The following is a 12,449-nucleotide window of genomic DNA, read 5'->3' as shown; positions in this document are numbered from 1 at the left end:
TACACTTCGCTGCCAATTTCATTCAATAACTCATTTTCGAGAACCGATAAAAATGTAATTTTTGGTCAATGTATAGGTGTGTGAATGATAAACTTAATTGATCATTCTGCTTTTTAAATTACAAGTATTTTAAATCTCAATTCTCACTTGATTAGAGATCAGAATTTAATTTTTTCAAGTATGGATCCTATACATAAAGTACAAGAGTAAATTTTCTATTAAAAAACTGTTATCTGTTAGCTTTTTTGTGGCGCACTGAAATGACAGATAGATTGAAAACACAGATTAACAAATACAATTAACAAATACCCAAGCGAGCTATGGGAAACAAGGAGAGACTGGGGGTTATGATGTTGTGTACTGAAGTATTGATGGATGACACCACTCTCCATTCTCGAGTCTTCTTTCGTTGTGGACCTATTGATTTTATTTACAGTTTTATTCAATTATTTACTTAGAACTATATCATTATTGATATGAAGTTCCAACTTTTAAAGTTTTTCACTGATTCTCTGAAAAATCTTAATATCTCTGGGTTTAGAATCAATACCTTTCTTGCTTGAATGTCTCAAATTATTAAAAATAGTCTTCGCTCTTTTTCAGTTTGTTTCAAAGTTTTGAATATCGAGTGAATAATTTCAGAATGAACCCTATAAGATTATTCAACTTCCCATATGTTGTCCAAAGAGAAATAATGGACTCAATGGATCTTCACACTATATTTCTTCTTTCCATCTGCTCCAAAAGGATGAACAATTTGATTGTATCAGTGGAGAAGGCTAGATTCAATAAAATCAAATATATTCTGTACAAGTTGACTAATTTTGTTTCGATTGAAGCTGTCAATTATGATCATACTTCTGAAGTAATTTTAACAATGGACACGACGCATTGTAACTTGATGAATAAAAAAAAGAAACTCTACATTTCGGATACTCTTATTGAATCCAAGTAAGTTTTTATTAAGCTTGCTATTTTTGTAGTTTTAGACATTTTCTAGTCTAGATAGAAAAATTAGTAGTTTCAACTTTCCATAAATATATTTGCGCAGTTGTTCATGTTTTCTGTGCAAAAGAATAGGAGAACGATTCAAAAGCAATTTAAATTTTAACAAACTTTTTTAACTTAACAGTTTCAAGTTTAACCTAGTTTATTTTTTAACAATTTCATTCATACTTTCTTTTTTTAGATGGTATACTGCAAGAAGGACTAAGACTGCTTTTGCCGATGAAGTATTCGAATCAGTTCAAAGACATAGCTATGGATTGTTCGGGGACAATAAAGAATGCAAACTGGACATTAATATATATGCTTATGGATTCAGACTACCAAAACTGAAAAATGTTAGTGGAAGTAATATACATATAGTTCCATCTGTTGACGGAAAAACTCTAAATGATTACTTCTCTGCCTCTCCTAATCAAGATTTCATTAATTTGTCTGGAGTAAAACCATGTAAATTGAAAGGGAATTCTAAGTTATATGATATAAATTGCATATATACTTTTGATGACAAATCAAAACTTGTGCCTAATTTATTACGGAAGTTTGGTGGGAGACATGCATTTATTAGAACATCAAAACTCGATCACCGTGATGTGATTCAATTTTTGAAAAAGTGGAAATCGAATGAGTCATTTGAGAAATTAGAGATCTTGCAAGTAACCTTACGAGATAACTCTGATTCTGAGCCTATGAATCCAGTTGAAATCAAAAATGCAATTGACATCAAGATGTTGAGCGAATCCGTCAATTCACCAGTTTACAACTGCAAAACAAGGCTAGTTCTCAGCATTTTTCGCACCAACCCATTGTGATTTTATAATATTTCCAGAATTGATCTGAACCCCGAAAACTCACGCGTAGTTAGTTTCAAAAGTCACCAGTATATTGTTCGAGAGCATGATAATCGTGTGGCATCAGTTGTGATTACGGAGAGAGAATTTTCTATTGGCGTCTGGAATTTGACAGAAGAGCAATTTTTGGAGAAGTTCACTGGAAATAACTAATAAATTAAAGTTTATTTTTAATTCTTAATTGTTAAAAACAATTCACAGTATCTTTTTCTTGTAATGCACGTTTCTTCTGAATAAATAATTTCCTTTACTTCACCTCAAGAAAGCTCGAACTCGTTATGTTTTAATTAATTTTCATTCATTTTGTTCACGCTTTAAATTCCAATCTTCCCAAAGGTCATCAACTGACAAAAATCTGGATTCTATTCCTGCCAAAATGTGTAAAATGCAGATTAATCTCTGTTCGCTTATTTTCTCTTTCCAACAAACTAGTTGCTTAAATCCAATTTTCTTCCAAATATTTGCCTTTTTTGTCTATTTCCGCACTGATTGTTCGAAATATTCACACCATTTCCCAAGTTTGAAATTTTCAAATCCAATTTATTCCAATCAACACTTTCTTTTTTCTTTTTTTGCCATGATTTCTTTGATACAAATACATTCAAAATGGACATCTTCGACCTCGAAAAAAAAACTGTTTTTACGTTGAAATTTCGATAGAAATACTTCGTAGTGCACGTGAGAGTAAAACTGAACTGAAAAACAAACTCTAATTTCTTTAAATAATTTTTTATCAAAATTTCAACGTAAAAAGTGCAATACGATGAGCGATTTTTGACACTTTGACAGCTCATAATATCCTTCAATCAAACTTTCAAACCTACATCCGAGAGGATGCATGTAGGTCGATTCGTGTAAAAAAGTCAACATTTCGGGAATAGCAAAGTTCCCTTTGATATGTCTTAATTCACGACCTTGAGTCTGAAGGCTGGTCCATTGCCAGAATTACATAATACACTCGAAAAAATAAAGAATAATAAAATGAACTCTAACAATTGCTTGAAACGTGAACCGTGAGCAACCATACTGAAACCAATACTGTTCAGGACGTGCACTCTTAAACTCAACCTGGTTTTGATAAGGATCGTTCTATATTCTTTGCATATAAAGCAGATGAAGTCATCAGAAGTAGTCGTCTCTCGATCTTTCACTCTCTGCCATTCTACGGATGAAACCTTGGCGGATCCATACAAGGAGTGTCTAACTCGGTTCACAGTCACAACCATCAACTTTCCTGCCACCAACTACGGCAGCTCTGGAGAAGCCTAACCTCACCACCACTTCTAGCTCTGTTCATTCCGCTTCATATTTCCCAATTTGCATTTCCAGAGTTCCCATTTTCAACCTTCCCCTCCTCCCTACTCCCAACCAGCATTCCATTTCTTCTCCTTCTTTTCATAAATCCCTTTTTTTTGTCCGCCCATATAGTCTTCACATAAATCATTGAGAAGCCGTCGTAGTGTTGCAATGAAGTCAGGTGTAACACAATCATCGTTTCTCCCTTCATCGTTTACACCTCAATTGATACAAAGACTTCTTGTTGGGGGGCTATCACAATTCGAGCAAAACTTTCTCTCTGAAATCCTGACGCATTCCGGAAGAGAATCCAATTAAAAAGTGGTGCCCCGAGCGGAAATATTCTGGGATTTCCTCGAGAGAATTCAATTTGTTTCTTTTCCTCTTTTGTTGATTCGAAACCGATGTCTTTCTTTCTCTCCTGATATGATTATGATGATATCGGAAGAGAGAAAGAGAACTAGAGACACGAAAAAAGTGGGCGGGGCTTTGAGAGGGGAAGAAGAAGACGAAGAAGAAGACGTCGACGTCTTCTCTTTTTCTCTCTGACCCCTTCTCTGACAACGAGAGTGTCCAGAGGAAGAGAAGAAGAAGAACAAAAACGAAACAAAAACTGTTTGTTTTTCATTTTCAAACCGGCACCATGCCACCCAACTCTTTGAGTTTCCTGTTATTAATATGTGCTCTTCTGATAGCTCCGATTCAGTCGAGAGGATTCTTTGGAATTCCTGGTAAGTCATCTGAATTCTTTGGGTGGTTGGGAGCAGTGCTCACTGAGGGTCACGTCCCAAGAGGCAATTTGATGGATGACTCCTTGATTTAGGTGCTCTTGTCGTTCTGTTTATCTTTTGAGTTTTTAGGAAGAAAAAAGAGAAAAAAGTAAACAAAAAGATGAGAAATTGTGATAAGTTTCTGACATTTTCGTAATAAAGTTGATATTGAGATTTTGGAGATTGGAATTTAAGATTTAAGGGAAATTCCAGCAAAAGGAGTCAAAAGGAGTCAAGGATCCTAACTTACTTTTTCGCGGTTTTTTATTGAAGAGCCGAATAAAATAGACATTTTTGTTAATAGGTTTTTTTACAGAAAAGGTTATGCTCAATTGAATAAAAAACTCTAAATGCGGGTGTTTGTTTTTTCTTTAATCACAACTTTTTAGCGAGGGTCTTTACTAGAAAACTATGAACTATAAAACTAAATATCTAGATTTGAAGAATTAGAAATACAAAAAGGAAAATTAGTGGAACAAGTTCAGATTTTGTGAATTTCTGTCAGGGGTAGAATCTATTAAAAAGAAAGCTCGAAGAGCAGTTTCCAAGTTATTCCGGTGCGTTGAGTCAAGCTTAAAACTCAAACATTTTCAAGAATTCTTTCAAGGGAACCCCAAGACCATGCAAGTGCTTTTTAGCTGAAATTTTCAGGATAGGTTAAGAATGATCTGTAAAGATCATTCTGAAATTTTTGAATTTTCGAGAAAGAAAATGGGTCTTCTTATATTAAATCAAGGAAAAACTTTGAGAGCTCATAACTCGGCTAAAAGTGTCGGGGGAAACTCAACAATTTTAGGAAGGTCTTTTCAGATCATTCCTAACCTATCCTAAAAATTTCAGCCAAAAAAGCACTTGCATGGTCTTGGGGTTCCCTTGTCAGCTCTATCTCTATTGAACCAGTAATTTCTCTTCCTGTCATCTTTCTTCATTTCAAAACTATCAAATTTGATTTGGTGTCTAGATGCCAAACTTCACAATTTGTTGATGGCGGATTACTTACTAACAACTATATTTTTTTAATTACTCGGATTCGGCTGATAACCTTCCAGCTGTCACATTTATAATCATTTCTCCAACTTTTCCAACTGTTTCTATCCGTTTCCTCCTCTTCCTCCCATCTCCCCACTAACTATACCTCCGAATTCCATCACAAAAAAGAGAAAAAAGAGGAAATTGTTGTAACCCCAGAAAGTACGAAGAAGAAATAAATAACCTTGAATTGTCTTGGTGATAACTTGATTTCGGGGGGTGACACTATATTGATTGATAGGTTTTGAAAAAAAAACGAAACTTGGTTTTTCTTTTTGTTTGAGGGAAGAAATGGAAAGTTGAAATGAAGTCATCTAGAATGCAAACGCGCTCCACCGACAAAATAAACATCTTCCAGGTGACTACTGCTCCACCCGTACCCATACTTGCTGTGAGAACCGTGACGATGACTGCACCGTCCCAATTCTTGGAGATCATCTCTGTTACTGTGACATGTTCTGTGATCGTGGACCGGACGGAGGTTCGTTTTCTTCTGAAGAACTAATACTTCATAATAATATGCGTTCAGGAAACGACTGCTGTCCAGACTTTGAGGCCACTTGCCGCGGAAGAGACATCCAAAACGACCAGAGAATCGACGGTGAAAGTTGGTTTTTTGTGCTTTTTGTAGTGTTCCCGATGGGTTTTATTTGATTTATATACGATACAAGATAGACATTATACAAACTAATGTTCTTTTTTTCATCTTTTCAGGCTGCTCGATGGACGGAGAAACTAAGGAAAAGAATTGCGAAAAGTGGTAAGTTGGGGATGGAAAATTGTTGGATGAGTTGTTGAAAACTTGTTTATTTTCAATATTTAATTCATTTCATGGTATATATTCGAAGAGAAAACCTATTCCCTCTCAAAATTGACCTAAAGTAACAACTTCATATGAGTCTGAAATTCTGAAACCCAAACATCTCATTTCTCTGAAATTTTCGAGAAATTTTGAAACCAGCATGACAGAAAATACCTATCCACCTGTTTCTAGGGTTAAAAACTCAAAAATTACTTTTTAGCAATCGCGCTCCACCGCAACTCTTAAACACTCTGTGAGCAGAGTTGCAACCGCGATCCACCGAAATTAAACTTTAGACTGAATTTCAGTAGGGCGCAGTTACTGACTAAGCTTAACAAATCATTTTCCGAAAAAGTAGAAATAAGAAGCGTTCCAGGCCATTGAATTTCTAATTAGCCGTTTTCAAGTAGCAGTTTTTATTGGTCGGAAAACACTTTTTTCGTTTCGGATTTCGGTTTTTGAAAATTGAGAGAAACGGGATTTTGGCCACTGGGAAACATTATTCAACGTATTCAACATAAAAATTTTACAAAAAATAAACAATTTTTGTTGGAATTAAATACGCTCCATTGATAACATGAACTTTGCTAACTTTGAGAAGGCGTTCTGGTGTTCTAAATGGTTCTGAAATTTTAAATTTTTGATATATTGTAGATCAAACATAGCTCTTCATTTTTGCAGTTGGCAACTTTTTTGTATAAGCTCATCCCAGAAAGTTATAGCATGACAAAAAAATTTCTTAAAACTGACAAGGGGCGTTTTGATTATTACGAGTATCTCTTCAGGATAAACGTTTAAAAAAAGTTGTCAACTTCAAAAATGAAGCTCTTAACCTTTTCTATCACATACTCTAAAATTAAAACAATGACACAGTTCTGGATTCCATGACATCCTCACAAAATACCGTCAAACTTGTAATAGAAGCGCATCCGCTAGCAAGAGTTTGGAGCATCCTATCTCGGCTGTCTTTGAAGATATGAAATTTTTTTCAACTGAAGAAATGTTTTATAAGCATTGAGTTATATTTCGTCTGTTAAAAACTTTTTGATATTTCCTTTTGGAACCGAGATATACCCCTACGAACAGGCAGTAAGCCACGTTTTCAAAAAATTGCAATCTGCTCCATTGATAACTTTCTTGAGCTCATTCGAATAACTTTATTTCCAGCACTTGTCAAAATGGAATGTGGAAATGTGACGGTACCGCGTGTCTCATCCAACCAGATATTCTCGAGAAACTTCACACCGGAAGATATTCGTAAGTCTCTCTGTTCTCCTCAATTATAATCCACCAATAATCGTTTCTTCTCATTTTGAATTCATTTCTAAATTCTTCTCTCTTTTCTCCTGAATTTGTCCATTATCACTTATCATCGTTATCAATGGACATCTTGACACACTTCCTGACGCATCGTGTGTCCTCTCAATTACATAATATCTTCTTCTCTTTCCCTATCTCCATTATCACCCCCGTATCACTTTCTTCCAGATGGACTGCCCGTAACTATTCGACATTTTGGGGTCGAAGTTTGAGTGATGGAATTAAATATCGATTGGGAACGTTGTTTCCGGAGAGATCTGTACAGAATATGAACGAGATTTTGATCAAACCGAGAGAGCTTCCCGAGCATTTCGATGCCAGAGATAAGTGAGTTGAAGAATGAGAGTTGCAAGTGCGCTCTGTTGGACTGGAGAAAAACAGGAAAAGACACAGAAAAACTAGAAGAATGAGAAAACTCGCTCTACCGGACTCTAGGTATCCGCTCAATACCAAGGAATGTCGTTTTTAGTTGAAAAAAATTGTCAACTTCGTGAGTGTGCCACGGTCCCCCTGATTATTTCATAATCCTAAATTTTAATAGAGTCTGTAGATCAAAAATTGAGCTTTATTTTTGTAGTTGACAACTTTTTGATAGCTCTTCACGTTTTCAAGATATAAGCGTTCAAAGTTTCCAACTTACCTTGGCGAGAGAACTTGGCGAGAGAGCGTGTGAAAAGAAGAGGACGTCTCGCTTCTCTGCGTCTCTTTCCCCTTTTTGCTGCAAGTTACAAACTTTAAAGAAGCGTATCTCAAAGGCGTGAATAGCTATCAAAAAACGTTTGACCACAAAAATGTAGAGCTAGATTTTTGATCTACAAACCATAATAAATTCAAAAAGATCGAACCACAAAGGGTGCAGTGGCGGGATGTCAAAGGTGGGCAACGATTTTCGAGTTTCACACTTCGAAGAGCTCTCACTTTTCAGGCAGTGTTTGTACAAAAAAGTTATCAACTACAAAAATGAAGCTCTACTTTTGATCTACACATTCTTTAAAAACTTGAAGTTTTGAGATGATAAGTAAGGGCGTGGCAGACTACCAAAGTTGACAATGAAAACTGCAAGTGGCATTCTTTATGGTTAGTGCTGTATGCCAACTAAAACTACATTTGACACCCGCAAAACAAAAAACAATCAATTTCCGAATATTTCTAAAATCAGAAACCAGAGGGATTAGCTCTCTTTTCTAGGCCAACCCGCATTTTAAAAGTGAAATGGATTTCGAAATGTTCAACCGGAAGCGTAGTCGTAAAAGACCCCCTCAGCTCCTTACTAAAGAATTCTATTACCCTTTCCTCTGAATACTCCGGAAACTGTTAAAATTTGGGAAACACAGCAGGCAACAAGCACCAGAATCCTCCGAATTTGATATTTTCCAGATGGGGACACCTCATCCATCCGGTAGCAGATCAAGGAGATTGTGGAAGCAGTTGGGCGGTTTCAACGACTGGAATCTCGTCTGATCGGTATCTTTTTCAGTGTTTAACCTCATTTATATTCATAATTCCCAGACTCTCAATCATCTCGGAAGGCAGAATCAACGCATCTCTCTCATCTCAACAGCTTCTTTCCTGTAATCAACATAGACAGAAAGGGTGTGAAGGAGGGTATTTGGATAGAGCATGGTGGTACATCAGGAAGTTGGGGTAAGCAGGTTTCCGAGTAGTCATGGAAACGGAGTAAAAGAATTTCAGAGTCGTTGGAGATCACTGCTATCCATATGTTTCCGGACAAAGTAGAGAGCCGGGACATTGTTTGATTCCGAAGAGAGATTATACGTGAGTTTTGAGGAAAAGGTGTTGTGGAGACTGGTAAAAAATCTGGCGAAAGAAGTATCAAAGGGGTCAAAATCCTATTTTTAAAACAAATTTTCCGTAATCTTTACATGAAGAGGTAGCTGGCGCGCCTTCTACGCGTTAATACTGTAGCCACGGTAGTAGTACTGTAACTGCAAATGAGTTTCTCAGAGTATCAAAGTGGCCAAGTGGTATGGGCAGTAGAGCGCTATTGCAGAATTTGAAAAACACATATTTTTCATTGAGCACAAAGTATATCGAATCGAGTACGGAGTATCAGAACGCGATTTATGCAATGCATTGGATATTCAAATTTAGCAATAAAGCGTATTCCTTAGTTCAATTTCAAACCTCAGAGTTCGAGTTAATTACCGATTGAACAGAGTTTGCAATTGCGCTCAATCGAAACAGCAGAGCAAAAAAAATTCTGAGAAACCAAATGTTCCATTTGTTGACCTACCGTAGTCTACAGTAACCCTAATTCCAGAAACCGTCAAGGTCTCCGATGTCCAAGTGGAGATCAAGACAGCACCGCCTTCAAAATGACTCCACCCTACAAAGTGTCGAGTCGTGAGGAGGATATTCAGACGGAGTTGATGACCAACGGACCAGTTCAAGCCACTTTTGTAGTCCACGAGGACTTCTTTATGTATGCTGGAGGAGTCTATCAACACTCGGATCTGGCTGCTCAGAAAGGAGCATCTTCCGTTGCAGAGGGATATCATTCTGTTCGAGTTTTGGGGTTGGTGATTGAAAAAGAGGTTCTCTCGTCAATAGATTTGATTTTCCAGATGGGGAGTAGATCACTCGACTGGACGACCAATCAAATACTGGCTTTGTGCCAATTCATGGGGAACTCAATGGGGAGAAGATGGATATTTTAAGATTTTGAGAGGAGAGAATCATTGTGAAATTGAGAGTTTTGTTATTGGTGAGTTTAGGGGAAATCGGAAATTGGAAATGGTACAGTGATAAAGTTGGCAGAATTTCTTGATGACATAGCAAATATTTAGCATTTTTGTTAATTAAGTAGGTCAAACTTAGATCGCAATTATTGAACTTGAAAATATTCTAATGATAATTAGCCCTCATCTTTGTCCACCCTCTCAACTTCAAGTGCTTGTATCTCAAAAACGGGGGGCGCTTTCAAAATGTTGTTGAGTTGTAAAACGTGCAAAATTCTATGCTCTACATTTTTGTAGTTTACAACGTTTTGCTAGCAACGCCCATTCTTGAGATACAAACGCTTGAAGTTGAGATGGAGAGCGCAGACAACGACAAGCTCTACCTTCTCTGCGTCTCCACTTCCAGCGCCGGTATCTCAAGAACGGGCGGAAGTTTCAAAAAGTTATTAACTATCAAAATATGCACAATGTTACGCTCTACATTTTTGCAGTTGATAACTTTTTGATAGCACCACTCATTCTTGTGATATGCGCCGTCAAAGTTAAACCTTCAAACTGAGAGATGAGAGACGCTGAGATCTGGAACTTTTGAACTATCTGTGACTCCCATAATTCATCTCAATTTAACATAAATTCTCTCTTTTTTCCAGGTGCCTGGGGCAAAGGATCAAAACGACGAAGACGATTCAAGATGAGAAAACTGCGTCGATTCAAGAAGATGTTCAAGTAGAAGAATCCCCTATGGCCTAGTTTTCTCAATTGTTAAATACTCTTCCATCTCTCCCCTCCCGTCTATTCTTTCTATAATAATCTCACTGCCATCGCAGGGTTTTCAAATCTCCTTTTCCATTTTCTTTTTTCAACTCGTCCCGCCCATTTTCACTCCTTCTCTAATAAATTGCTTTTGCCATCATAATTGATATTCTCAATTATTTCTCTTTCTCGCTGATAAAAGTGACCAGAAAAATAAAAACCATTGACACCTTGTGTTCTATCTCTCGAGACCACACCCTTCTACGGAGAAAAAAAAAGAAAAAAACGGAGATGAAAGAATTCTTTCGAATGATTCATTCCAATGGTATTCATTCCCTTTTCTTTTTTCTAGGTATTCTATATTGAGAAAAAATTAATTTAGAAAACACTTTTTTCTTTTATTACATGTTTACAAGTGGAAGGAATTGTGGAATTGGGGAGAAGCACGGGACCAATTTTATTCGTCATTTTTAGAAAATATGTATAAAAGTTTGGAAATACAATAGCTTCTGGAAAATAAGAGAGTTTTGTAGAACTGTATTTTTACGAGATTTTGATTGTTTTTTTGCTTCTGAAAATTTGGTTTTAGTTACCAGCTCTCATCCTGGGTTGTGTTGTTTGGAATCTTGAATCCGAAACCTTTAATATTTCGATATCGAGTTGTATTCCATTTTGTAAGGATTCTTGAAATTTTATTAACCAAAAGCGTAAATCTTTGAGATAATATCGATCTTTTCGGAAAGTAATTTTTCCCTCAAATCGACCAATTTCATGAAAAATAGTGCGATTTTTGAGCTGTCTCCTTTAAAATAACCATAACTCTCTAGGGAGTGCTCGTACAAGAAAATCGTCAACTACAAATATAAAGTTCTACCTTTGTTCTGTATGCTTCATTCAAAATCTACTAGGAGTGACAATCAGAATTACCTTGACACACTCTCAAAGTTGAACAATTTCAACTGAAAACGCCCAAAGTTCATATTTTTGACCGGTACTGTAGAGAACTGTCCTGGGCAATTTTGTTCAAGAAAATACCAACTTCAAAAATATAGATCTTGATATGTATTTCATCATATCCAAAACCTAAGATCACTCGTAACGTCGTAGCTTCCTCTCAAAGTTTATTTTTATTTTTCAAAGTTTTAGTTGAAAATGACCTGCATTGAAAATGCGTTTCTACTTTTTTGTATTGTGAAATAATTTCAATTTTTGTAGAATATGTAAATCTAAACCAAAAACTTCGTAATTGTACTCTTTTTTTTTAAGTCTCCCCCACGGAGTTATTAGCTTCGCACAGTTCTTGCAACCTCGCTCCACCGAAATCTCCTTGTGAAATGTCTCCTTTTCTCTGAGTCTCTCAATTTTGCACGCAATTTTCTTCGGTTTCAGTAGAGCGCGGTTGTAAGATAATAATACATAATACATACCGTTTCCCTTTATAGCTGCCTTCCCACGTGAACTAAGCCTTCTTTGACGATCAATAACTCTTTTGGGACAGTTCGTACAAAAAAGTAGTCAATTACAAAAATAAATATCTAGATTCCCTTTAAATACATATTTTAATTTTAAAAAGTTTAGATTATTCGTTAGGTTGTTGCATCTTTCCAAAGTTAGACATTCCCAATTATACGGCAACGTCTCTGCCTTTCTGCATTATTTTTGAACCAGCTGAGTCTGGGCGCCGTCGGCGATTTGGACGAACCCAACATGATTTTTTGAGATTCAAAATTGCCTTAATTCAAAATTTCCACTGTCTAGTCACTTCCACCCATCAAATCGAAAATAATGATCTCGTTCTTTGAAAGTTCATAAAATCAGCAGTCCAATCAGTCTCTCCATCCATCAAACCTACAGTACTCCTCAATTAAAACCGAACATGTTACATACATATGTATCATTTCCTCCAATTATAGTCAACTTGTAA

The 12,449-nt window shown here is 36.3% G+C and overlaps 2 protein-coding genes across 2 annotated transcripts; both read left to right on the top strand.

Annotated features, from left to right (window-relative positions):
* Positions 1-643: 643 nt before the first annotated feature.
* On the top strand, positions 644-1,817 carry GCK72_000617 (uncharacterized protein; the record flags this gene model as incomplete). Its single annotated transcript, XM_053722586.1, has 2 exons — positions 644-951; positions 1,190-1,817. 2 exons carry the CDS (start codon positions 644-646, stop codon positions 1,815-1,817), a joined length of 936 nt encoding a protein of 311 aa, XP_053591231.1.
* A 1,978-nt stretch (positions 1,818-3,795) lies between these two features.
* Positions 3,796-10,502, top strand: GCK72_000616 (uncharacterized protein; the record flags this gene model as incomplete). Its single annotated transcript, XM_053722585.1, has 12 exons — positions 3,796-3,883; positions 5,310-5,432; positions 5,481-5,558; positions 5,666-5,711; positions 6,921-7,010; positions 7,242-7,400; positions 8,451-8,537; positions 8,583-8,717; positions 8,766-8,849; positions 9,355-9,609; positions 9,659-9,798; positions 10,423-10,502. 12 exons carry the CDS (start codon positions 3,796-3,798, stop codon positions 10,500-10,502), a joined length of 1,365 nt encoding a protein of 454 aa, XP_053591230.1.
* Positions 10,503-12,449: the final 1,947 nt, after the last annotated feature.

The sequence above is a fragment of the Caenorhabditis remanei genome, chromosome I (genome assembly GCF_010183535.1).
Source record: "Caenorhabditis remanei strain PX506 chromosome I, whole genome shotgun sequence".
NCBI classification, from domain to species: Eukaryota; Metazoa; Nematoda; class Chromadorea; order Rhabditida; family Rhabditidae; genus Caenorhabditis; species Caenorhabditis remanei.
The sequence above is the reverse complement of the archived record's forward strand: the minus strand, read 5'-3'. Positions and strand labels throughout refer to the sequence as shown.